This window comes from Kogia breviceps, chromosome 12 (assembly GCF_026419965.1).
Source record: "Kogia breviceps isolate mKogBre1 chromosome 12, mKogBre1 haplotype 1, whole genome shotgun sequence".
Classification (NCBI taxonomy): domain Eukaryota; kingdom Metazoa; phylum Chordata; class Mammalia; order Artiodactyla; family Physeteridae; genus Kogia; species Kogia breviceps.
This window is the reverse complement of record NC_081321.1, coordinates 44,266,976-44,294,328: the sequence shown is the minus strand read 5'-3', so window position 1 is coordinate 44,294,328 and position 27,353 is coordinate 44,266,976. Positions and strand designations below refer to the sequence as shown.

The 27,353-nt window shown below is 40.2% G+C and overlaps 1 protein-coding gene across 20 annotated transcripts in view; it reads right to left on the bottom strand.

Annotated features, from left to right (window-relative positions):
• The window catches only part of RBMS2 (RNA binding motif single stranded interacting protein 2), a 106,317-nt gene that overhangs the window by 20,347 nt on the left and 58,617 nt on the right, over positions 1-27,353 (bottom strand). For 15 of the 20 annotated variants that reach the window (XM_067009575.1, XM_067009574.1, XM_067009562.1 and 12 more), the window contains 8 exons: positions 14,488-14,654; positions 10,204-10,262; positions 9,262-9,353; positions 8,210-8,367; positions 4,100-4,179; positions 3,854-3,966; positions 3,348-3,394; positions 2,710-2,803 (listed from right to left, as the gene is read on the bottom strand). In XM_067009575.1, coding sequence (XP_066865676.1) covers positions 2,710-2,803; positions 3,348-3,394; positions 3,854-3,966; positions 4,100-4,179; positions 8,210-8,367; positions 9,262-9,353; positions 10,204-10,262; positions 14,488-14,630 — 786 coding nt within the window. In that variant the 5' untranslated portion in view covers positions 14,631-14,654. Of the gene's footprint in view, positions 1-2,709; positions 2,804-3,347; positions 3,395-3,853; positions 3,967-4,099; positions 4,180-8,209; positions 8,368-9,261; positions 9,354-10,203; positions 10,263-14,487; positions 14,655-19,930; positions 20,036-27,353 lie in introns of those variants that run through there. The other 5 variants (XM_067009561.1, XM_067009560.1, XM_067009558.1 and 2 more) reach the window with 1 other exon arrangement.

Sequence of the window (27,353 nt, the reverse complement as noted above, 5' to 3'; positions counted from 1 at the left end):
AAAATTCAGCAGCCATTTACTTTTTAAAAAATCACAAAGTAGGGAATTCCCTGGCGGTCCAGTGGTTATGACTCAGCGCTTTCACTGCCGCGGCCCGGGTTCAATCCCTGATCGGGGAGCTAAGATCATACAAGCCCCAAGGTACGAACAGAAAATAAATTTTTAAAAATACCACAAAGTAAAACAGAGACTAGAAAGAAACTACTTACATATATTAAAGGCTATTACCAAAAACTATCTGCAAACCTTAACCCAAACAGAGAAATATTAAAACCATTGCAATTACCTATTAGGTAGTGGGGTCAAATAAATACAATTAGATAAGAACACAGTTGGCATAAAATTGAAAAGGAGGAGAGAACTATTATTTTGCATCAATGGTATAACTGTATACCTAGAAAACCTAAGAGATTTAAGTAAAAAAAAAAAAAACCTAGCAGTAATAAGAGGATTTGGTAAGTGAGCAGTATACAAGATAGATGAACAGTAACTTCAGTAACTTCTCAGTGTATCAATAAGCATCTAGAAATGCTTATAAAAATTACAGAACACTTAAAAGTATATTTAACAAGAAAAACATAAGAACTACATAAATAAAACTAAGATCTTATTGAAGGACATAAAAATTTGAGAACATGAAAAAATACCATATTTTAGGTGAAAAGACTTAGTACTTTTTAAGAAGTCAATTCTCTTTAATATATAGATCTAATGTAATTCCAATTAAAATCCTCCCTCACAGATTTTTAAAAATTAGATAAAATGATCATAAACTTATACAGAAGAATAAATGCCAAAACATAGCAAAGAAAAGTATGAAAGAGTGGAGAAGGTTTTGTCTTATCAAATATTAGAACATACTATGAAAGCCACTGTAATCAAATCACTACATTACTGAAATAGGAACCAACAAAATGATCACTGGAAGAGAATAAAGGATACAGAAAAAGATTCCAGTGTTTACTATATGACAAAGGTGGCATTTCAATTCAGTGGGAAAAGGATGGATTATTTAATAATTTGGTGCTAGGATAACTGGTGAACATTTTGAAGGAAATACAATAGAACCCCTACCTTACGTCATATACAAAAATAAATTCCTGGTTATTATACATTTAAATGTAAAACAATGAAATACATCTTGGGGACCATATGTACAATATAGGGACTGGGAAGACATTTTAAATTAAGACAAGAAATTCAAAAGCTGTAAGTAAAAAAGCAAACATATTTAACTACACACAAATTTTAAAATTTTGTATGGCAAAAACTAGTGATTCCCAAAGTATGGTCCCTGGATCAGCAGCAGGAGCAGCATCTGGGAACTTGTTAGAAATACAAATTCTTGCCTCTCACCCTAGACTTGCTGAATCAGAAATTCTTGCTGTGGTGCCCAGTAACCTAAGTTTAATAAGTGATTCTGATGCACAGCTGAAGTTTGAGGACCATAAAGTCAACGGAAAACAATTAAATTTGGAAAAAAAAAACTTGTAACAAAGATAACCTTCAGAAGATTAGTGCTTATAATACTGACAGTTTTTTTTTGGCTGCCCCCTGTGGCTTGTGGGATCTTAGTTCCCCGACCAGGGATCAAACCATGCCCCCTGCTTTGGGAGCACAGAATCTTAACCACTGGACCACCAAGGAAGTCCCGATAATATTCATAGTTTTTATAAGTTGATAGGAAAAGAACAAATAGTCAAACAGGAAAATGGACCAAGCATATGAAGAGCAAATAAAAATATGACCAAAATAATGCTTAAACTCAGCTGCAGTCAGGGAAGTGCAAATTAAAGTAAAAATGTACTTTACATCTATCAAGACAGAAAAAATTTTAAAAGAGCAATGTCACCTCTGACTGGAGGGAAATGGGTACTCTCATATGTTGCTAGTGGAATGTGAATTGGCACAGTTTTTGTGGAAAGCAATCTGGTAACATCTATAAAACTGAAAGTCTGTGTATTATTCAACCTAACAACCTCACCCCTCAGACTCTGGCCCCCAGAAACAAAAGCACTCACATGTGAAGATACAGGCAAAAGGAGGTTTACTAGAGCATTATTTGCACCAGACAAAAACTGAAATCCAAAGAATGCCTTTCACTGGGGTATAGTGGAAGAATTCTGGTATATGTGCAGCATAAAATATAATGTTACTATTAGAAAGGAAATAATTAGAACAGAGCTGCATAAGAACTACCTGGAGGGCTTGTTAAAACTCAGATTGGTAGGACCCGTCCCCAGAGTTCCTGTGAATCTGGGGTGGAGTCCAAGAACGTGTGTTTCTAAAAATCCCCAGGTAGTGCTGATACTGCTGGTCCAGGGACCACACTTTGAGAATCACTGGTTTAAATGAGAAAAGTGTAAAAAATATATTTAATATGGCAAATTTTTGTAACATAAACAATGACTTCCAAAACCCTATACTTATGTGTATATGCAGATAACAAAAAATATGGAAACTAGTAGGAAATTAACATGGGTTTGCTTGTGGGAGTGGTGGACAGAGAGTAAAAGGATGCTTCTACAACAGTCTATATACATGTAGTGTGATCACGTGTTATGCTTTTATGTAAAACTATTTGTGTACAGTGTGTATAAAGGAAAAAACAAAAGAAAAACAAGTAGCTCCCAGCCTAAAACACAATGGTAGGGAAAACCACCACACCCTTTTCTGGGCATGAACATACCTGATATGAAGACAACATACCTGATATGAAGACACAGGAGATGGAAGATAGGGGGACAGTGCAGACTGAGCAAGCATCCTGTTGGGGGTGATGTTATAAGGAGCTGGGTAAAACCTGTAGGAAGGGACCTCATCAGTAAGGAGTCACAGGAAACTACAAGGCAAGGGCCCCCACTGATAGACACAGCCACTTCCCACTAACTACTCTTTTTTAAAGAAATAAATTTATTTATTTAATTTTTGGCTGCGTTGGGTCTTCATTGCTGCGCACGGGCTCTAGTTGCTGCAAGCAGGAGCTACTCTTTGTTGTGGTGCATGGACTTCTCATTGCGGTGGCTTCTCTTTGTTGTGGAGCATGGGTCTGGTCGTGTGGGCTTCAGTAGTTGTGGCACACAGACTCAGCAATTGTGGCTCGCGGGCTGTAGAGCGCAGGCTCAGGAGTTGTGGCACATGGGTTTAGTTGCTCCGCAGCATATGGGATCTTCCCGGACCAGGGATCGAACCTGTGTCCCCTGAATTGGCAGGCGGATTCTTAACCACTGTGCCACTAGGGAAGTCCCACCACTGACTACTCTTTAAATATCAAGATGAAACATTCCAGTGCCTGGACACAGGCCACTGTCATTTTCAGGTGGCCTGTTTATAGAAAACACCCTTACCCATTCTGAAGAGCTGTGGTGGGGTCATAGGTCAAGGCCATACCACCCTATAAAGAAAGAACACAACATGCACATTGTGAGCCCTTAGGTGAGAACAGGAACAAGCCCAGAATTTCAAGGCTGAGGATGTATTTGGTTCAACCGATTAAAAACGAAGTCTGAACTAATCCCACTACAACTGTTCCAGGGTTTTTCTGGTTGTGCAGGATGCAAAATTCCATTCAAGATCTACACTGAAGAGCATGTTAAGCAGCCAGCATCTCTGTTACATACTGTAGCTCTCAAGTTTACCACAGAAATCAGGCCATGGAAATTTCCATTCCACTTTTCTTTTTTTTTTTTTTGGCCACTTTGCTCGGCATGCAGGATCTTAGTTCCCCAACCAGGGATAGAACCCGTGCCCCCTGCAGTGGAAGCACGGAGTCCCAACCACTGGACCGCCAGGGAAGCCCCATCCATTACATTTTAATGTCCTTAGTATTCTTGTCTCCTAGAGGGCCTCTTACCATGTCTCCTCCATTCCTTGGCCAGGCCCGTCCATTTTGCACAAATTTTCCTTGGTTCTGTCGTTTCTTTGGACCCCCATCAGCAAATTTGCAAAGCAAGGGATCAGATGGGGCTGCCAAGAGAGAAAGCAGACAGGCAGCTGAGTTCCACCTCACTTAGTCCATTCACTCATGCAAAAATCCTCCAGAATCTTCACAGGAAGTCATAACCTGTGGCTCTCTCAGCCTGATTCCCAGATGCCTCACCTGGTACTCCAGGGGGTGTCTTAATATATTTTCCATTAAAGTGGGTGATGATGGCTTCACACTTCTCTGTGGACTCCATCCTAAGGAGCACAAGAGGAGTTAGGGTCTACCTTCTCCAGGATCTGTACTCTCCTTATATTCGAAGAGAAAGCTCTAAGTTCCCAGCCCCACAAATGCTCCAAAAGTTGTCACTACAGAAATACAGAGTTTCCTCCACACAAAGTCAAGGTATCTTAAAGAGGCAACCCCAGCTTCTAATGAAGGTTTTCTCAACTGGCTCCTGTAGGGGTCCTGAAAGGAATAATGGAGGTCTTCAAACCATGAGTATTCCAAGAAGACACTGGTAGATGGGCCTAGTATTGTGTCTGGGTCCCTAAATAAGAATACAATGGCTGTTACCATTATTTTTTATTACAAAATTCCTAATGGAAATTGTTCCCTCACTTTTTTTTTTTTTTTGCCATGCTGTGCAGCTTGTGGAATCTTACTTCCCCAACCAGGGACTGACCCCAGACCACAGCAGTGAAAGTGCCGAGTCCTAACCACTGGACCACCAGGGGTTCCCCTCTTCCCTCACTTTGATAAAACTGTACAAGCTAAGAATTTGCCAATATTTATTTCTTGCTTCTGGTTATAATTATCAAGGTCTAAATAGCTACTGATAACATCATTAAGATTTCATAAGTCGGGGCGGGAGGGATAAATTAGGAGTTTGGGGTAAGCAGATACAAACTAATATATATAATACAGATAAACAACAATGTCCTACTGTATAGAACAGGGAACTATATTCAATATCCTGTAGTAAATCATAATGGAAAAGAATATGAAAAAGAATAAATATATGTATACATATATTATCTATATATACATATAAACACATATGTATACATATATATGAAAAAGGATACATATATAAATCACTTTGCTGTATACCAGAAACTAACACAATATTGTAATTCAATTATACTTCAATTTTTTTTTAAAAATGGGAGAAAAAATAGATTTCATAAGTCTGTGGGAGGAAAGAGTATTAAGACAGGGTTTATGGTCCAGAGTGATAGAATAAACAATGTTAGGAACTACTGAGTTAAAGTGTCTTGTTGGGGAAAGAGGACTGAGTAAGAAATCAGAAAATCTAGATTCCAGCACCCGTTCACTGCTCAAAAGCTCTGTGAGTTAGAAAATGCACAAAAACCCTTCGGACTCATTCCTCATTTCTGCTTCAAATCTCCATCTACCTTATTACACAGGGCTGTAAAGATCAAATGAGATAATGGATATAAATGTGTTCTAAAATGATAATGATAAAGATCTATATAATACAGGGTACAGTATCTTCCCCTCTTTCCATATTTAACGTAAGTCTCAGTATATTGTCTATGCCAATAACCACTAAAGATATGAACCATTCCTATGAAGGCAGTTACTAAAAAAAGGCCTCAAATGGAAACTTTTAGAGAAAAGGACCTTAGGTGTCCTACAGCAAAAAGTGTTGAGTTGGGTTACTCCTACTCCTTAGTCTTTCAAAAGGGTAAGCAGGCATGGAGGGTTTTAAGAGAATCACTTTCAGGATCTCAACTTCCTCATAAACTCTTTCCTAAAACTGATGTGCCTGAGGGAGAGCTTGTGATCACTAATGATCAAGGCTAAAGACCCCTCTTACAACCACTCTTCTCAATATACTTCGAACTCATCCCAAAGCTCAACACAAGGCATGGAGAACTAAGTTACAAATCTTTTTGTTAAGTCAGATGTTTCCAATTCTTCCTTCCCACAGCTAGAGAACTCAACAAGTTGTCACCTGACACATAAAAAAGTCATTCTGGATGATAGATCACCCTGGTCTTGGCATATAATTCAGAAGGAATTCAAAGAATTCCTATTTTAGCAAAACTCTTTCCATTCCCATTTACTTATTTATGTGAACAAGGTTCCTCACCATGAAAACAAAACACAGGAACAGAACTGGTACTAAACTCTGTCTTGTTACAGCAATAAACAATATTCACTGATGGCTACATGATCTAATTATATAAATCTAAAAGGAGCATTTCCAATAAAATTTATATGAAACAATTTTGTATCAACATTTTAATATATTTATGTTGTTTGGGGCAACTGTGAACTAATTATAAAGATAATTTTCTTATGGATTAATGCATATAGACTCAGGGCCACAGGAAAAAAAATTTACATACATATTTTCGTTGCAGAGAAGTATAACAATGATCCATACAAAGACTTTCAACTATAAAAGTATTTTATACCAGAATACAATTCTGTAGGGAAATACAATGGAAATACAAGATCAAGAAGAAAAAAAGAACACTATAAGAATGATGTAAGAGTTATGACTTTAAAAAAATGCCCTAGGTATTTTTAAAATGATTTTGTGTATCAAATTGCTATGACATTTAGATCTCATTTAGATACATTTTTTAATGATATGACAGTTTTATTTAAAATGTCAATATTTATAAATTGCTGGAAATTATACTTTGCAAGAATCTAAATGTATGAAGAAAATCTGTAGGTATTAATGTAGAAACATGCAAGAGATTTCATAGTTTTTTAAGTTTTCAAAGCCATATTTCCCAAACTGGGCTTTGAGGCACCCTGGGCCATTGTGATGAGCTCACAGAGGCACAACAAGGGATATTTTAACTTTCTGAAGAAAATACAGCAATACCTATTGGATATCTACTGTAAAAACGACTAACTCTAAACAGTTCATCATTTCAACATTAGATCACCCTACAATCCTTTAGATAACATATTTTTGCAAAGCTGGTTTTTCAGTGGTTGCTATGACAAAAGCAAGTACCATAAGAAAACTAATGTGTAACAGGAAATGAGGGTGTAAGTGTCCAATCTGATTCCAAGGTTTGAGAAGTTGTATAGTGTCCAACAGGCACACATTCACTAAAAGTATAGTTATTGAAGAATGAAATAAAAATATTTTCTCTTTCAATGTATTTTTCAAATAACTACAAAGTTGTTAAGATATTTATTAAACACTTTTTGAATTGTCTAGACCATCTAATTACTTAATAAATTGAATTGTTAAGTATTTCTTTTGTCTAGGGCTAAAAAATTATCGAGACAACTAAGGTGCCATGAACTGGAGCTTTTGCTTTAAGAGAGTATGGAGCAAAAAAGTTTGATGATCACAAACCTTAGAAACTCCCCTTTTAGTTATACTTGGGATTGCCAGCAGGTGGTGCCACCAAGATTGAGTTGGCTAGGGAAAAGGTCCTATTCCTTGTTCTCAAGGTCTAAAACACTCTAGAGTAAAGGAATGTTCTTGGACCAGAGAAGATATTACAAAAGAAAACGGGACTTTTAGATCACTTGCTCCAATACTTTTCAAACTTTTTAGAAAGGCAACAGAATCTCCTTTCAAGCAAAATCTTCAATAAAAGCAGTAACATTTCCTAAGTGGGCTAGAAGAGGCTGAAGCCCTACAATAGTGACCCTAAGCTCAGAAGAAGGTACCCTGAAAAACTCTGCTCTAGAGAACACCCTAAGAAAATCACTCATCTAAACCTCTACTTCACAAAGTAAACCAAGGCTCATAAAGATCTGATATCACATGGGCAGTTAGTCACAGAGCTGGTTCTAGAATCTAAGACTCTCAACAGATCTGAAAAGGTAGACCAAATCTTCCATTTCATCCTGCTGATCCTGAAGCCAGAAGGATAAGGGCTCTGCTCCTGTGAGACCTTGGGCAAATCACTTCATATTGGGAATTTTGGTTTCCTTTTCTATAAAATGGAGAATTAATATTTATTTCACAGATGAAATGAGATAATAGGATGAGAAATACTCAGTAAACTATAAGAAGATATGGAATTATTTTATTCCGGTTAGGTCTGAATCAATGAAACAAAGGCTAGAATAGCAGGAAGTAATGGGAAAAGGATAAAGATTTGGGAGAAAATAGGTTTGTGAGTATTGTGACCTAAAATTAAATGAACTTTTGATTTACTGTCAAGTACTTTAGACTAATAGTTTGGTCCTGGGGGGAGCAGGGCACAGACTTTTTGGTGACCTTCTAAGTGACATTCCTTATTAACCTCATCATTTCCCATTCTTGGCATTCCTCACCTGGCAAAGCCAACCCCTCTGCTGGTCCCACTGGTGTCTCGAAGGATTCTAGTGGAAATAACCTGGCCAAAGGGCTTCAGCATTCCCTCCAGTTCTTGCTCATCCATTGACAGCGGGAGGTTTGAGATGTATAAATTTGTGGGGTCCTGCTCCTGTTGCTATAGAAATAAAAGTGAAAACATGAATTTCATATGCTTTAACCCTCTCCCACCCTCAGTGGGCAGCCACAAAATGACATCTCAGAAAAGAAAGAGCCGGAAGGCATGCACATAAACAAAGAGAATCTTAACGATTTGTAACACCTAGTCCCACTATCATGGGTCATGGGTTATATTTTGAGTCCGGGCCAAAAAACCCCACAGATTTAATATTTCTAGTACTGTACAAGCCCACAATACAAGCCATCAATGAAGTTTTTGGCTGTCTCTTTAAGAACTAGGCAGAGCAGTGCTCTTCTCTCCTATCCAACAGCCCAACAGCCTGTCCCAGAGGCTGGATTCTCTTGGACCGCCTTTGCTTCCCGGGCTGGATTGTTCTGGGTAATCCCCCCACTCCGCTCTTCCAGCCACAGCAGATTCCTCTTAGTAGGAATGCCTGTACACTCCCTGATGGAGGGAAAGCAGGAGGAGGAGAGAAGGGAAAAGGGAAGCCAACGTGCTGGGGGTTACACTAAGAGCCAGATGTATAGCTCACTGGGTCACCACGGAGCCCTGAAAGTTCTAGTCTCACAGGAAGTCTAAAGTCACTTTAATGTCAGAGGGCTTTTCTCCAGAAAGAAGAGGTGGGGAGAGGGCCTCCCTGGTGGTGCAGTGGTTAAGAATCTGCCTGCCAATGCAGGGGACACGGGTTCGAGCCCTGGTCGGGGAAGATCCCACATGCCGCAGAGCAACTAAGCCCATGCGCCACAACTACTGAACCTGTGCTCTAGGGCCCGCAAGCCACAACTACTGAAGCCCGCAGGCCTAGAGCCCATGCATGGCTCTTAAGCCTCTGGAAGGCTTTGGTGCTAACTACAACCCCTCAGAGGAATAGACACGGGGTAGTACCCTTACCTTTGCCATCTGTGCTTGCACACCACTGGCTTTCAGTGCTGTTACAGCTTTCTGTGCTGCTGAAGGACTGTCAAAGTCCACAAAGCCATAGCCTGGAACAGGGAAACAGCATCACTGGGAGGTGGGGGGTGTGAGGGAGGTAGGAGGCCCAGGCTTTTCAGGAAACAGAGGAGGAGTTACGATCCACGCAATAGAAGTGGTAGGGAGGAAGAGAAATGAAGAGGTTTCAGGTGGTTATCCACATGCTCCTCAAACCCTGTGAGATTTGGTCTACTTTATAGCTAAGAATGCCAAGGGCAATGAGGTCTTAATGGTATCCTTGCCTTCCTCCCTCTCCCCTAAGAAATCCTAGGTTTCAAGAATTAGGCTCCTCTAATAACTCACAGCCCCACTCTATTTCCAAAAGAACCTCCTTCTCTTTTCTAGGCACACCCCCAGAAATGCTAGGCATGTAGGAAATACAGCCTCTCCACAGCAGATAATCAGCCACCTGCTGGAAGAAGCCCCTCCTCACCCCAATGTACAGCCCTTTCCCCTCCTTCCACTCTTCCATCCCCACCTAGAATTGCTCAAAACCCCAACAAACCCAACCCACCTCCACAAACAAAAGGCATTTACAATGCTTTGCTAAGTAGAAATAAACTCACCTACGAATGAATATCTACCATCCAATCCAGGGAAACATGACGCCCAAAGTAGGCCCAGGGGATTCAAAGGCACTCTGTGCAGGCTTCTAGCCTTGGGTCCCCAAAACAGCATTTTCAGCTCTAGCTATCTGGTCACAAAGAATCTAAATACCTACTAGTCTTTTAAGCCTGAAAACCCTGAAAACTCCTCCCTGGCACTGGAAACCAGGGACTTGCAGCAATAAAGGGCAAAGGCAAGGGACGGCCTGCCTCACTTACAGCTGTTCTCCACCACCAAGAACAGCTGTTCTCTTACCTTTGCATTTGTTTGTGGTCTTGTCCAGTATGGCCTTAGTGGAGACAATCTTGCCATATCTAAGGGAAAAGAAAATGCAAAGTGATAATCTGGGGACAGGGATTTAGACTAGGACAGAGATTGAGACACCTAGATGAATCCATGCCGTCTTCACTCCCACTAGGAAAACTGTCCCTACTCAAACCTTAGAACAAAGAAGAAATGAATTTAAAACGTCACACTTATCATATAAACCTATTCCCCAAAGGTACCTACAAGAAATAAGGTAACTGCGGTCCGTACACTATCAACACATTTCTCTCTTCTTCCCCAAATAACACTCAGATACTAGTTAGATAAAGACTACTGTCTTTTTTTTGGGAAAGAAGCTTGGTGGCGTCCACATAGCAGTGTGTAAGGCCAGAGCTCTGGCTAGAATTCCTTGAGGACTAAAAATAATCCTTGATGTTATTTATCTTCCTTTGAATAAACACCATTCCTCCCATGAAAAACTGCTTCTCTTCTCTGACACCCCACTCTTCACCCTTCTACTGGCCCCCTGACTGAAGGTCAAATTGAGCCAAACTGCTTTTGTTCAAATCCTGGTTCTGCCACTTTATAGCTATGTGTGATCTTGGACAAGTCATTTAACCTTTCTGTGCCTCAGTCTCACCATCTGTAAAATGGAGATAGGATTGTTGGAAATATGAAATGAGTTCATGAATATAAAGTACTAATGTCTATCAAATGGTAAACACCTGAACACTCTTAACTGCTATTATTATTATTGTATATTATATTATTATTATATTCATGGGACCTCAACATTTAACCAAATGGTTCTTTCCTGCTTTAATCTCTAAGACTTCTATTTCTTTTCTTTTTTTTTTTTTTTGGCTGCACCTCACAGTTTATGAGATTTTCGTTCCCCAACCAGGCATCAAACCCAGGGCCCCAGCAGTGAAAGCGCCAAGTCCTGACCACTGGACTGCCAAGGAATTCCCTGATTTCTATTTCTCATTGTCAAGATTTCAGTGTATTAGGGAGGGGAGTGGGCATAAAAGCAAATGCAACAGCTGTGTTAAGAAAATTATCCAAAACTTGACGATATGGCAAAATGAGGATTGCACATTCTTTCAATGTCATTCTGGAACACTGTCTACAAGGCCCATTCAAGGTATATTTTGTTATCTAGAGGGATGTTCCTTTGTTTCAGTTACTATTTATTACTGATGAGGGCCCAGATTTTGTGAAGATACATATTAATTTGTAGGTTTTTATCTAGTAGAAATACAAATAATTTCTGTCCATTAGAAAAGACCCATTTTACCATCTTGCTAGTAGTTCCCTCACTAAAGAGTAAAATAAATATTTGGCATGAGTTCACCTATATCTGTAGGAGAGTTATGTTTTTCAACTTTCTGAAAATTATACTTTGGCAGCAGAGTCATGTGGAGTTCCCCAAACTTGAGCAGTGGAGTATCTATCAAGGGTCAGGGATTATATCAGAAGTGTTCTACTAGAAAGTGGTCTCTACATTCCACTCCAGGAAGGTAAAAATATTAGAGAGACGGAACAGAAATCACTAACAAAGTCAGAAGTATAAAATTTAACTGCAAACAGTTGGCAGGGACTGAATTTGAGATGAATACCTGAAACAAGCATTTTTTTCTACTTTTCCTCTCATCCCATCCCTAAAGAACATATGACGATCAATGTATTTGTTTCGCTCCTTGGCAGCCTCTCACTGACTGTTTCAGTGGAGCTCTGTGACCCACTGGATTAGAGAGAATAAGCCAAGCAATGCCCTGGAGGCTAGAATGGATGTGGCGAACATAACCCTTCAGGGCTACATACTTGGATTCTTTCCCAAATTTAGGAAGGGAAGGGATGCAAGAGACTGTAAGCCAGAGGACACACACGCTGCTATCCCTATCAAGGCCCCAGGGTTGAGCTTGCTGTGCTCTGAGCAGCCTGAGACTTTGAGTCAGAATTTCCACTTCAGCTGGCAACAGCTGGATCGTGCAGCTTCCTCCTCCGAAGGAGCCCCTCCAAGAGAACCAGGAGTTCCAGTTCCAGACTCCACGCCTCTCCTTCCTGCCCACCAGGGCTTAGGATCCAGCAACATTTACTTCCTGTACAACCTAGAGAGATAACTGGGACAAAGGCAGGAAGTCCTATGCATGGGAAACACCCTTCACAGAAAGGTGTCCCTCCCAGCTCACACACCCATGAGGATTTCACTCACCAGCTCTTCACAGCTTCCATTTCATCATAACTCATCTAGCACCTATTCTTTCCCTTCCTCATTCCTACTTCTCTATGGTCCCCTACTGGGCTCCTTACTTCCATCTTATTGTACATGCTGACCCTGACTATTCTCATCCCTTCAGACACAGCAGAAGGTAAGGCAACTATTGAGAAGGGCAAAATGAAAGTCTAAAAGTATAGTGAAGTAGAATTGAGTTTTTTCTCTGTCTTGTGGAGTGAGAGGATTGATTTTTGCAGCACATTATATTTAGTACAAGAAATACAGGGTGCAGAAATCAAGGAACTAGATTGATATGATACTCTTTTCCCTCATAAACCAACATTTTTGCCAATTTCCATTTCCTAAAAAAAATTACTAGTCCTAGACTAAGTTCCCTAAGTTCCATTTAAATACCCTTCTAGCAAGGTAAGCCGAGGTAACAGATTCAGATTTTATATACACATCTAGCCTTTAGAGACTGATTTTGTGCAGCGTGGTGCTAGCAAACTTCCAAAAACCACTACCTCAGTAGAGTAAGGGATTTATAGAGTACCTCTGATGCCTCATACAACTACATTTTGAGGGGAGACTGTTCTGCCTCTTCAGGATTTGGAACAGCTGACACATACTGTTATGGGAGTTTGAGTTACTTTGACCACTTTAGAAAATTGTTTACTAGTATCTACAAAAGCTGAACAAATGTATATCCTATGATTTAGCAATTTTACTCCCAGGTATATACCCAACATAAATGTACAGACTTATACACATGCACCAAAAGAGATGTACAAGTTCATAGCAGCACTATCCGTATCCATAACAGTCACATACTGGAAACAACTCAAATGTCCAGCAACAGGAGAACAGGTAAATAAATTGTGGTATATTCCTATGATGGAATTCTATAAAGCAATAAGAATGAACAAATTTTTGCTATATGCAACAATGTGGATGAATCTCACAAACAACATTGAACAAAAGAAACCAGACATAAAATGGTATGTACTACATCATTATATTTATATGAGGTTCAAACAAGCCACATCAATCATTTAGAAGCCAAACAGTAGATACCTTTGGGGGTGGGGGAGAGACTGTCACTGGGAGGTGGGCTTCTGAAGAGCTGGTAGTGTTCTATTTCTTAATCTGCTTACCAGGGACTGTTACAAGGATGTGTTCACCTTGTGAAAATTCACTGTTCTATAAACACTTCTGATTTGTGAACTTTTCTGTATGCTTGTTATATTTCAATAGAGTTTTAAAAGATGGTAAATTTACACAGACTAAGGTTCCTATTTTTATTTCTTTCTAAACTCGATTTCCCCTTCCCCATTAATATTACCATCCCACCAGACTTCTGCCTCTAATCAGTCCCCCATATAAATGATTTGAAACACATACATTTCTGCCAAATGGAATTGAGCTGGACTCTCTGCATTCTTGCAATTTTTCCAGCTTTCCTAATTGGGCTAATTCCATGGTAGTTGTCTCCACCTCATGACTCAAATCTACACTGAAGAAACTCCAAAGATCTTTAGGGGGTAGATGCCAAGTGACAACTCTTTCTCCATTTTCTTCTTTATCCACTAATTTGAGGGCTCCTCTGGGTCACTGAGAATAACTCTAGCAGCAGAAACTCTCCTAAATGTATAATTCAATTGGCTAGTCCCACTTTCTTCTATCCCTACTGCTGGTTCTCACTATCTTCTAATCAATATCTTTAGAGATACTGAGCATTTCTATTCAAGGTGTAAGGATAGGAATCTTTCCACTAAGACCATCAGTTCTGGGTACATGCTGGAAACAAAGTCATATACTAACTAGGCTTCAAAGGTCACCCCTCTCCAGCTTTCCTCAGAGAAACACATAAAAGTTTTATATATTGGTAGTAGGTAGAATTTCTCTAAGAGGGGCTGCTGAGAAACCTTGCAACTATAGGAGTAGAAGCAAAATATTGATAATATTGCATTTCAGGATAAGAGTATCTGGTAAGAAGCCAGTATCACCAAATCTGTACTGTCCCTGGAAACCTACCCCTATGTACCCCAACTTACGACTGACACAACTTGACTAGGTCCTGGTCGGTAGTGCTTGGCTGCAATCCCCGGATGTAGAGGTTGGTTTTACTCAGCTGGTCATTTACAGTGCTCCCACTGCTGCTGTTAGGGGTACTGTTGCTTGGACTAGGTGGTGCCATTGGCTGAGACAATGACACATATGGCTGCAGGGAGACATGAAGAACAGAAGGTCAGAAGGATTATACATTTAGATGCTGAAGAGTGAGGAAGATCTTGGCCCCTTGGAAAGAATGATTCCAAAGTTTAACAGCAATGAATCATCAGAAGAGTTAAAAGGGCTTCCCTGGTGGCACAGTGGTTAAGAATCCGCCTGCCAATGCAGGAGACACAGGTTCGAGCCCTGGTCCAGGAAGATCCCACATGCTGCAGAGCAACTAAGCCTGTGCGCCACAACTACTGAGCCTGCGCTCTAGAGCCCGCGAGCCACAACTACTGAGCCCGCGTGCCACAACTAATGAAGCCCATGTACCTAGAGCCTGTGCTCTGCAACAAGCGAAGCCACTGCAATGAGAAGCCTGCGCACTGCAACAGAGTAGCCCCCGCTCGCCGCAACTAGAGAAAGCCCGCACGCAGCAACAAAGACCCAATGCAGCCCTTAATTAATTAATTAATTTTTTAAAAAGAGAGTTAAAAAAGAAACCTAAAGGAATTCCTCTCTGCCATAAAATAAGAAAATATTTAACTGTCCTACCTAACTTTCAGGGAAAATGAGAGGCCAAAATAAGCTTGTTAAAGGTTTTGAAAAAAGGTACTTTGTTATAGAGGAATGTTTTTATCATACAGATGCTGGAGACACAATTAATGCATGCCTCTTAAGTAAACTGTAAAGAGAGAAGACTAATAAAATCTAGGTTCCATTCAAAAATCATAGAGGAACTAATAAAAATTTATTAAATGATGAACATATAGAAAAGTTGAACATAGATCATTCATAAAACTGTAGAATATGAGACTGCAAAATACCTGCAGGAGCTTGAAAATTATTATAAGATTAGACAAACAAAATGAAATACTAATTACCATGCCAGGTAGTAAAAAATGAAATTTGTTACTATGCTGATAGGGGTTTAGTCATAAGTTATTTACAAGTTTTTAAAAGTTTAAATATGAATGAATAATAGATAAAGTATGGTTAAAGAAATCCAGCATTTGGGGTAAAACATCTGTAATTTTTCACTATTGATACCAGGACAGGCAACCAGACTCTGCTACATTTGGGGGCCCCTTCTGTAGGGGGGTACTTCTGTTAGAGAAAAATTACCAGGTTGACTGGAACATGGATCCATTTCTTTCATGGCATATTTTATACCCTTATGCTCTAATCAGGCTTCTAGTGTATATACATATATATGGTTCATAATCCTCTAAATTTGCATAATTACCTATAATATAGTGCATTTTACTATATCATACTCATATTCCAGTTCTCCCTTGGCTTAAAGCACTGTATAGTATAAATCTATTTGGAATTACTTCCCTATAAAATACTAGCTGCATCTCCAGGTTTTCCCCCTCTCTCTCTTCTTTGGTAGTAGTGGTAAGGGATTAGAGTGGTAAGGGATTAGAATGTTAACAGAAGAAAAAGGGAAACATGAATATCAAAGAGGGGAAATCGTCCCCCCAAAGAATCTTAATGTGAAATGTGCCTCTTATATTTCATGCCTCTGACCTTTAGCAAACTTTAAAATAAAAATCTTTGCTCAAGCTAAATATGTTGAAGCAAGTATTTACCTATTTTTGTCACTATACACAATCACAAATGTGTACCCACTTGCAAATACACAGTTCATTCCTCAGCTCTATACTGCAGCAAAGAAGAAACCCAATACCACATTCTGGAATGGCCCAAAGGCTCATGACCTATTGTAGCTCTTGATACACCCTTTACATTTCCTATCCTTGTCCCCCTCTCTTTGCCAGCACTTACACTAGGATTTTCCATATAGAACAATCCATGTGCCAGAAGAATATGAATTATTCCTCTGTGGTGGTAGTGATAGTCGACAAGTGCAGGGCAGGGCACATGCATGTTTTTCAGCAACTTTCAGATAACAAGACAAAAACAGGGCAAATAAACCTAAAAGTCATACATCCAGTGCTAGAAATGGCAGTACATACTTTAAGAATGATGTTGAGGGCTTCCCTGGTGGCGCAGTGGTTGAGAATCCACCTGCCAATGCAGGGGACAAGGGTTCGTGCCCTGGTCCGGGAAGATCCCACATGCCGCGGAGCGGCTGGGCCCGTGAGCCATGGCCCCTGAGCCTGTGCGTCCGGAGCCTGTGCTCCGCAACGGGAGAGGCCACAACAGTGAGAGGCCCACGTACCACCAAAAAAAAGAATGATGTTGAAATCTCCACTGAATTAGTAGACATGTAATAATAATCAAATACTAGTGGTCTAGGCCCCCTCCATTATCATTACTGTTTAAGTACACGATCTGATTTAAAGTAGAGGCAAGAAGGGACTTCCCTTGTGGTCCAGTGGCTAAGACTCTGCACTCCCAATGCAGGGGGCCCGGGTTCAATCCCCAGTCAGGGAACTAGATCCCATATCCCGCAACTAACAGTTCACACGTCACAACTAAAGATCCCGCATGTCGCAACTAAAAAGATCCTGCATGCCGCAACTAAAAAGATCCCACACGCCGCAACAAAGATCCCACATGCAGCAACAAAGATCCCACATGCCACAATTAAGACTGGGCACAGCCAAATAAATAAATAAATATTTTAAAAAATAATAATAAAGTAGAGGCCAAGAAGATTGTCAACTATATTCTAACCATGGCTGTTCCTGAGTTCAGAATAAGAAGATCACTGCTGGAGATCATTCACTAAGACATGCCTTTCCTCATCTCTAAGGAATTGCCATTATTGATCCTTAGCTGAGAAAGCCAAGCTTCTTCTAATATGAGAGTCTAGGGAATTCCCTGGTGGTCCAGTGGTTAGGACTCGGCGCTTCAACTGCTAGGGCCTGGGTTCAATCCCTGGTTTTGGGAACTAAGATACTGAGAGCCGCATGGTGTGCCACACCCCCACCCCGCCCCTAAATAAATAAATAAATAAGTAAGAGATTCTAGGCCTGGGGGTGATGATGATGCCAACAGTAACAATGATAGCAGAAGCAACTCTAGCAGCACCATATCATGTGCCAAGCACTGGCAGATGAAATCACCTGCCTCAGCTAGAGTTCATCTATCCCCTTTTTCCCAATGTGAGAGAATATTCCTCAGAGGAAGTATCAATGATGCTATGACTGTCCAAATAAGAACACAAGGGTTATTGAGGAAAGAAATAAATTGAAAAGAAGCTTTTGGTTTACTACCATGGTTATAACCTTGGTTTTAACACTAATGTCTTAGCTATAACCTAAAAATATGACTTAGTCAATGATAAACTTGCTGCAAGGCCAGAAAAATTCCTAGAAAAAAAGATGTAGTTCAGAAAAAAAAAAAAAAAACCCAAAACTTTTCTCTTTTGCTATTCCCAAACAGCTTCTGAAACTACTATATAGTCTCCAAAGAGAAAAAATAGAAAAATACTCTCTTTTCAAGAGAATTCAAGAAAAAAGGTCAAGAAAGCCTCTAGGGTTTCCCTGGTGGCGCAGTGGTTGAGAGTCTGCCTGCCGATGCAGGGGACACGGTTTCGTGCCCCGGTCTGGGAGGATCCTGCATGCCGCGGAGCGGCTGGGCCCGTTAGCCGTGGCCGCTGACCCTGCGCATCCAGAGCCTGTGCTCCGCAACTAAGTAATGCTTATCTGGCTTCCCGAAGAAACTATTTGGAGAGACAATAATAACTAATGTAAACTAATGATCCTTGTTTACCTATGTACGTAAAAGAGAACAGGGTAGTATATATGAGAGTCCAGAGGATTGAGATATTCTTAGTGGGCGAGAGAAGGGTGGGGCAGTATTCTCTCTCTTGACTCCTATTGGTCTGTAATGGTTCTCTGAAGCCACTGGTTCTCTGTCAGAGCCTAAGCTAAAAAATGAAGAGTAAGATTTGAACTCTTTAAAACAAGGCCCTCATATTTGGCCTAGAATCTTAGACACCTGGGATGGTATTAAATTTGCCTTTAGAAATAAAGGATGGTAGTGTATTATCATGTAGCAAAGAAATATGTAAAGTTATTCAAGTAGAAAAGGTAGGTATGAGTCTTCTTTTTTAAAAAAATATTTATTTATTTATTTGGCTGCATCGGGTCTTAGCTGCAGCACGTGGGCTCTTCCTTGCAGCACTCGGGCTTTTCTAATAGTGGCGCATGGGCTTCTCTCTAGTTGTGGTGGACAGGTTCCAGAGCTCGAGGGCTCAGTAGTTGCAGCACGGGGGCTTAGCTACCCCGCAGCATGTGGGATCTTAGCTCCCTGACTGCGATCAAACCCGCATTCCCTGCATTGGAAGGTGGATTCTTAACCACTGCACCACTAGGGAAGTCCCTAGGTATGAGTCTTCTCATGAAGGAGATTTAATTCTGGAAGTGACTGGGAAACATTAACAAGTTTATAAGCTGAGAAATGACATGATAACATATATTTGAGAAAACTAACACTAGGTGCATTACCCCAGCTGGTTCAGAGGGGTAGGAGACCAGAGGTGGTAAGACTAGTTAGGAGATATTAGACATGAAGGGAGGTCAGGAAAAAGTATAGAAGTTAAATTCAGACTTGCAGAATTTGAAGTTATCTGCTTGATGGATATATGCTGAATGCTTTTAGAAAAAATACTGGTTAATTTATTCATTTAGTAAACATTTAAATACCTTTAAAATACTATGCAGGGAAGGCGTGAAAAGCCGGGTAGTTAGTGTGGAAGAACCTGGAGGTTTGATTTCTTAGCTAAAACTTAATGCACCACCTTAGAAATATAGGCTTATAAAGGAGGTATTGCTTTTAGAAAGTTCTAGTATTGCACTACTCCTTTGGGAAATGGAGTAAATTCAGTTATGATCCCTGAAGGTGGGAAGCAATCTCAGGGCGAGGACTTTTTGGCTTTGGATCTTCCAGTGAAACCCAGATGCCTATGGGCAATGCGTTACCAAGGCAGAACACGGAACACTGGATTGCAAAGACAAATTGATTGAATGCAAACGCTAGGGAACACCAAATTTGAGTTGGTTGGAGACTAGAATCTATCAATAAAAGGCTTGTGAGAACACCAGCATGGGGAGGACTTGGCTGTTTCCTAGAAGGGCCCCTCCCCTTGCATAGTAAACAGCCATACATAAAAGCTGAAAGAAGGCAAAGAAAAGTAGGACAAATGAGTTAATGGATATAAAGTACTTAACATGGTGTTTGGCATACAGCAAGTATAAACTGTCAGTAACTGTTATTATTTTAAAATTTAGAGTCTTTTAAAAAATGGAGTTCTTCTATAATTAAAGGACAAAATTCTCCTTCCTTTGCAGAATATGGATAACTCACCCAAGTTGAGCTGTTATTTGTCTGCAGAGACTTGATGCTTCCCCAGCAATTCTTTTTTAAATTTTTATTTATCCATTTATTTGCCTGCATTGGGTCTTCGCTGCTGCGCGTGGGCTTTCTCTAGTTGCGGTGAGCAGGGGCTACTCTTCATCGTGGTGTGGCCTTCTCATTGCAGTGGCTTCTCTTGTTGCAGAGCACGGGCTCTAGGTGTGTGGGCTTCAGTAGCTGTGGCACGTGGGCTCAGTAGTTGCGGCTCGCGGGCTCTAGAGCACAGGCTCATCACTTGTAGCACACGGGCTCAGTAGTTGTGGCTCGCAGGTTCTAGAGCGCAGGCTCAGTAGTTGCAGCACACGGGCTTAGCTGCTCCACAGCATGTGGGATTTTCCCGGACCAGGGCTCAAACCCATGTTCCCTACAGTGGCAGGCGGATTCTTAACCACTGCACCGCCAGGGAAGTCCCCCCACCCCCCAGCTATTCTTAAGGATCCAGGAAAACTTTGGAGAGATGTTTTTATGGAAAGCACATGAAGAGATCTGAGCCTATGAGGCAGGCAGCGAGATAACTACTCAGTAAGCAGGCCCTGACCATCTTCAGAACTACCTCTCTCTGATCTCCTCAGAAAGTTACTTATGTCTAGATTATAAACCAATTCCTTATGTTTTGTTCTTCTTTTACTGTCTAGGGCTGAATCCTTTAAGATAAAATATTGAAGAGACTTCAATTTCCTAAAGATTGGTGGGGTGGTATTTGAAGGATGGTTAGAGAACTGTGCTATAAAATATCCCATAAGAATCTCTGGGATAATAATCTGGGGAAGGGCTTATAGCATGGGGATAGAGGAATATATAACTCCTTCATCTTCATCCAGAAAAAGAAAAATCAAACCCCCCTCTTCCTGTAGCAAGGAACTTTATGTTTCCTGTCTTGCTGAGTTACAGGAAACTAGGAGACAGGAGAGTGTTCTTCCTTTTGCTCTCTTGCAAGAGATCATAATGGTAGAAGTGATACAAGGCCTACTTCCCAATCACTAAGTTTTTATCAGATCTTTAAAAGAATGATCCAGTCAGATGAGCTACTTGCTAATTAAAAACTAATGTAACTGAAACACTGTCTTTATTCTGAAAATAAGGTTCTCTGATCAAGTGTTCATTTTGCCTAGTTTAATAAAATTCACAAACCCTGTATCCATTCATTTGCTATCAAAGTTATCCCCATCCTGAGCCCTTAACTCTTATTGTCACCAGAGCAGGAGAAAACTCCATCCCATGTCTAGTGCCCAGTGAAGTTCCTGGCATAGAGTATAAGCATGGATATTTGCTAAAAGGAGTAAAATAAACTTAGGGGACTTGCTAATTGTGTATCATCTTAATAAACGCCTAAGAAAGTCTCACAGATACACAGTCCAGTGGCCTGACATCAAAATTCCTATTATAACCTGGATATTGATGATCCACAAGACAAGTTCCTAAAGCCAGTGGTCTCTGGGACATATAACACATCTGAACATTTTTGTCTAAAAATACATTATTTTCTGAGTTCTGTCATAATGTCTCCTAATAAGAGAAAGTCCACTTTCCCTGCAAAGTAACAGACCTCCTAATATTCACTCATAAGAACCTTTGCATTATTTGAATCATTCAATAAATATCTGAATGCAAATATGTCCAAGCCCTGCTTGATGCAGTGGGGACTCACAGATGAGTAAGAGTATAAGTGAAATATTTCATAATAAATTTAAACCACACTCACAAGAAGCCATTAAGTAATTCACAAACCAGAGCATACAATCTAGATAACTAACAGAACAAAATACGTGTGCTAATGGGGATCCAAGCAAAATGGTATAAGAACATGAAAGAAGAAACAATTCCTGAGGGAAAAGTTTCTCAAATAAGATGTTTGGGTTGTACCTTGAAGGATGAGTAGGATATTAAACCTTTAATAGGGAGCCATAGGGAAATGCAAATCAAAATCGTAAGGAGAGGGACTTACCTAGTGGTGCAGTGGTTAAGAATCTGTCTGCCAATGCAGGGGACATGGATTCAATCCCTGGTCCAGGAAGGTCCCACATGCTGTGGAGCAACTAAGCCCATGAGCCATAACTACTGAGCCTGTGCTCTAGAGCCAGCGAGCCACAACTACTGAGTCCGCATGCCACAACTACTGAAGCCCACACGACCAGAGCCCATGCTCCTCAACAAAGAGAAGCCACCGCAATGTGAAGCACACACACCTCAAGGAAGAGTAGCCCCCACTCGCTGCAACTAGAGAAAGCCCGTGCACAGCAAGGAAGACCCAATGTAGCCAAAAATAAATAAATTTATTTTTAAAATCTTAATGAGATACCACTTCATATCCACTAGGATGGCTGTAATAAAAAGACTATGACTTTAATCAAAAGTAACTTTGATGGCTATAATAAAAAAGAACAAGTGTTGGTGAGGCTGTGAAGAAACTGGAACCCTTGTACACTATTGGTGGGAATGTAAAATGATGCAGCTGCTTTGGAAGACAGTTTGGCAGCTCCTAAAATGGTTAAACACAGAGTTATCACATGACTCAGCAATTCCACTCCTAGGTATGCACCCAAGAGAACTGAAAACATAAGTCTGCACAAAACCTGTACACGAATTTCACAGCAGCATTATAACAGCCCAAAGTGGAAACAACACAAATGTCTATCGACTGATAAATGGATACATAAAATGTGGTATATCCACACAGGAGCCTATTATTCAGTCATAAGAAAGAAAGAAGTACAGATACATGCTATAAATATGAACCTTGAAAATATGCAAAGTGAAAGAAGGCAGTCACCAAGGACCACTGATTACATGATTCCATTTATATGAAATGTGTATAATAGGCAAATCTTTAGAAACAGGAAGTAGATTAGTGATTACCTATGGCTGGGAGAGGGGGATAATGAAAGAACTGGGAAGTGATAGCTAAGTGGGCAGAGTTTCTTTGGGGGGTGGGTAATGAAAATGTCCTAAAAGTATGGTAATGGATGCAGGACTCTGTGACTATACAAAAGGCACTGAACTGTACACTTTAAATGGGTGACTTGTACAGTATGTGAATTATATCTCAATAAAGCTGTTATAAAAATTTGATAGAGATGGGTAGCGAGAAGAGGACATTCCAACCACGGAAAACTTCTTGAGATGTTCGGCTATCACAGGCTAGTATGCCCTAGCACAGGATTCAGCCTAGGTTGGCATCACCCTACTTCATTTCCAGATAGAAAATTCCTAAGATTAATATACTTTATTGAAATTCAAGTGGAAATATGAACTAGACATTAAATCGTATCAAAGCAAGAAAGGGATATTTTCTGTAATCCCCCTCCCTGAAAAAAAATATAACATTAAAAACAAAACAAAAACAGAAAGGTATCTCTGGAACACGAGCACCTGAGCCAGAGAACCCACACCACAGATCTGCCCACCATACCTGGTTTTATTTTATTTATTTATTTAGGCCACGCGGTGTGGCATGCAGGATCTTAGTTCCCTGACCAGGATCGAACCGGGGCCCCCTGCAGTGGGAGCTCAGGGTCTTAACCCCTGGACCACCAGGGAAGCCCCCATACCTGGTTTTAAAAGCTGACTCTCAGCACTTCTACTACTTCCTCTTAGCTCAAGTAAACCTGACACCATCTTCAGCTCCTCATCTCCTCCCCGCTACTCTTTCATGGCTCTTACCACTACAGTAGCAATCTGCTTTCTACATCCCTTTAATACCAGAGGGAGTTTTTACATTCATACCAGGTGATACTCAAACTAGTTCTCAAGTATAAAATTGACGTTTTTAAACCCTAAGTCAAAATAACTAAAGAATCCTCAGTTAAGCATACAGCCAAACACATTGCTCAGGAATCCATTCACCCTTCCAGGTCCACTTGCCACTCTTGTCCACCTTGCTTTATGCCTTGGAAGCTGACCATATAGAGTGTATGAACAGGCTCCCTTTTCCCTCTGGCTTCCAGTTGGGTTTGGCTAACCAGATGTATACCGTAGGATATCAAAGGGCAGGAGGAGAATGAGACCAGAGTATTTCCTTTCCTAGCTCCTTTCCCTGCCAGAATACCGTGATTTGGCTGCATACCACTTCCGAAGCCCATAGTTCTCTCCATACACTCTTAGATTCTGGTAATCTCTCTCAGTTCTTTGCCCTTTTAGATATAGAGTACGTAGGCTCTGTAACTGCTGGCCATAGCGTACTCTACTCCCTCTCACTGGTTTCCCTAAGTCCCTTTGTAAATAGTCCCTTTATTACATCTTTCTCAAATTACTCTGTTTCCTTTTAGGACCCTAAACGATGAACAAACCATTCTACCTTAAAGATTCAGGTGCAAGAGGATATGTACCAGAAACTCTTGAGAAACTCTGCTTTCTTTAAGATTGAATAAAGAACCTCCTCACTGGGCAAAAATCCTCAAGGCACAGTTTGATGCAGAATTCTTTTCGTCTAACAATTTAACAGTATCTTAAGTTAAACTGTTGATTTAACTTTATGATTTCATCTCATCTTCCAGACAACTTTGTGAAGTAGAGCAGGTGATGTGTTATTTCCTTTCTAAAACTTAGAAACTGAGGTTCAATTTTATTTCAACATCCCCTCTGTTATGTCGCGTTACTTTTTGTTAAGCAGAACCAAGTAATGGAAACCCTAATACTGACAGTATCCAAACCAAGGCAACCAGCTGAGTAAACATGTAAAGCAGTCCTTTACATGATCCTACATCCTTTCTCTCCATTCTGGAAAGAAAACAGTTTTAAGTTCCCTGGCAATAGGTAATGTCTGGTCAAAGTAGAACATTTAAGGAACAAAGGCATTTGAATTGTGAACCAAATAAATTAGAGGAAAATCTACATAAGACTGGTGCTTACACAGACTTACTAGAGCAAGAGCCAACTATGCCACCAGTCTGTGGGTACATTGTCAGTGTGGCAATATCTCATATGTACCAGGAACCATAAAGCAAAAAGTTTAATTAATTCTCAGGACAGAAAAAGGATCTTTGAAGGTTAAGTAGCTTAAGTCTGAACATGACAACCAACTGCTTGGGGAGAACATGGGTAGGATACAAGTGAGCCCCCATGGAGTGCTGCTCTGCATTACACAACCCCTCCACTATTGTATGGCCTGAGAAGGAGTTGCAGAGTGAAAAAGAATAACGACATCATTGGAGCTTCAGAGCTTGCAGAGAAGTATATGTGGCTCTCTTCCACAATAAAGTTGCCTCAGATAGAGAAAATATATAGGAAAAGATAATGCCTGCCTATAGTTTATTTTGCCCTACCTTGTCATTTACCCTATTTTCATGATCTGACACAATTTTATTGTGGTCAGAAATAGAGATCACAAACCCATAGGAAGTCAGGAGCCACCAGCACTCCTATTCTTCACCCTTATACTACCTATACAAAGAATTCCCAGATTGGTAGATTAGGGATCTGGTTTTATCAAGGCCTAAAATCTCAAAGTCATGAAAAGATTCTGCTCCTGTGATCATTATAAAAATATTTTTGATTCACCAAACAGTAAACACTGGCAATACCACACACCTGAAGAAAGTAACCTAACCAAAGAATATGGAAGGTATACACGCCTAGTCTATTTTCAGATCAAAATAAAATGTATATATGCAACCACCTAGCATTAAGTTAGGTATATTAAAGTTTAATCCTTATTCTAGCCTGCCTTTTTTTGGCCATGCCACAGGGCATGTGGGATCTTAGTTCCCCAACCAGGGATCGAACCCACATCCCCTCCATTGGAAGCATGGAGTCTTAACCACTGGACCGCCAGGGAAGTCCCTCTGGTCTGCTTTTTACAAGTCGCAAAGAACTGCGGATATAATTTTTCAAAGTTTGATATAATATACATAGAAATACGTACAGAAAGATTCACAAGAAACAGTTAATAATGTTGGCCACTAAAAAGACAAACTAAGTACTTGAAAGATGGGGTGAAAACAGACTTTTTGAACCTTTTATATTTTATACCAAGTCCATACATCTATTATCTATTTAAAAACAAACAAAAAAGTTTCAATGTCTGACATACTAATATTTTAAAACTAGGATAGAATGTTAAAACACTTGAGTCCATACAGCCTGACTCCTGGACCCATGCTCTCATAGTTCCTAACATACTCTGAATCTCAAAAAATACAGTGATCTGAACAGAACTAGTCCTTGGCAAAGTGTTAACCCAGTTTATCAAACTCATGGTCTTAAACTACAATTGGGAATGGGGCAGAAGTCGGAGGTAAGGGGTGGAGGTGAGGACTGATTGCCAAAGTAAGAACTGAATACCAAAAGCCAACTATAAACAAAGTGATAAGGTCTCCAAAAGAGGAAGAGAAAGTTCTATAAGTTCTATCTAATTCCTGGATAGCAATGTGGAAGGTTATGTAAGAATTTTTGCAAGGTACAGTACCCATAGCCACATAAAGATATACTATTTACATAATAGCTACAGTATACTTAATCCATAAAGAATATAGAAAAGGGGGAAATCCCTGTTCTTTTAGGCTGATATATTAAAACAAAACAGCGATTTTTCTTTCTTCTTATTACAAAAGTTTTTTTTTTTTTTGGTACGCGGGCCTCTCACTGCTGCGGCCTCTCCCATTGAGGAGCACAGGCTCCGCGGCCATGGCTCACGGGCCCAGCCGCTCCGCAGCATGTGGTATCCTCCCGGACTGGGGCACGAACCCACGTCCCCTGCATCGGCAGGTGGACTCTCAACCACTGCGCCACCAGGGAAGCCCCACAAAACAGTTTTGACAGGACTTACAGAGCAGAATCTCAGGTTCCTACTTACCTCTGGTACCCTTTGGAGGTGAAATTGGAAGAAAATTTAGAATGAGAATAAGAGACTTACAGCTTAGAGGCAACCCTCTACTACCCTACACTTCTTTCCCTTTCTCTAGTCTCCATCCTCTCTCTTACTCTTTTCCATTCTTCCTCCATTTTTTCCCTTCTTCTCTATCTTTGCTTAGGCTTACTCCTGACAGTTGCATTCAGTGATATCCTTAAGTAATAATTAGCCTGGCTGTAGTATTAAAGTTGCTCATATCTTAACCTATTAAAGAAAAAAAAAAAAAAGACAGTCCTGGTTCAGAAGATGGGAAGCAAAGTTTAATAATTTTTTTTACTTTTAATTATGGAAAACATACAAAGGCAAAAGAAGAGTATAATGAATCTCTACACATTTACCACTTAGCTTTAACAATTATTCATGGACAAACTTGCTTCATTTGTAACTCCACCTATTTCTTTACCTCCCATATTATTTCAAAGCAAATACCAAACATATAGTTTCATTACAAAATATTTCAGCATGTAGCTCTGAAAAATCTCTTTTAAAAAAATATAAACCCAAACAACTCTATATCATCTAAAAATT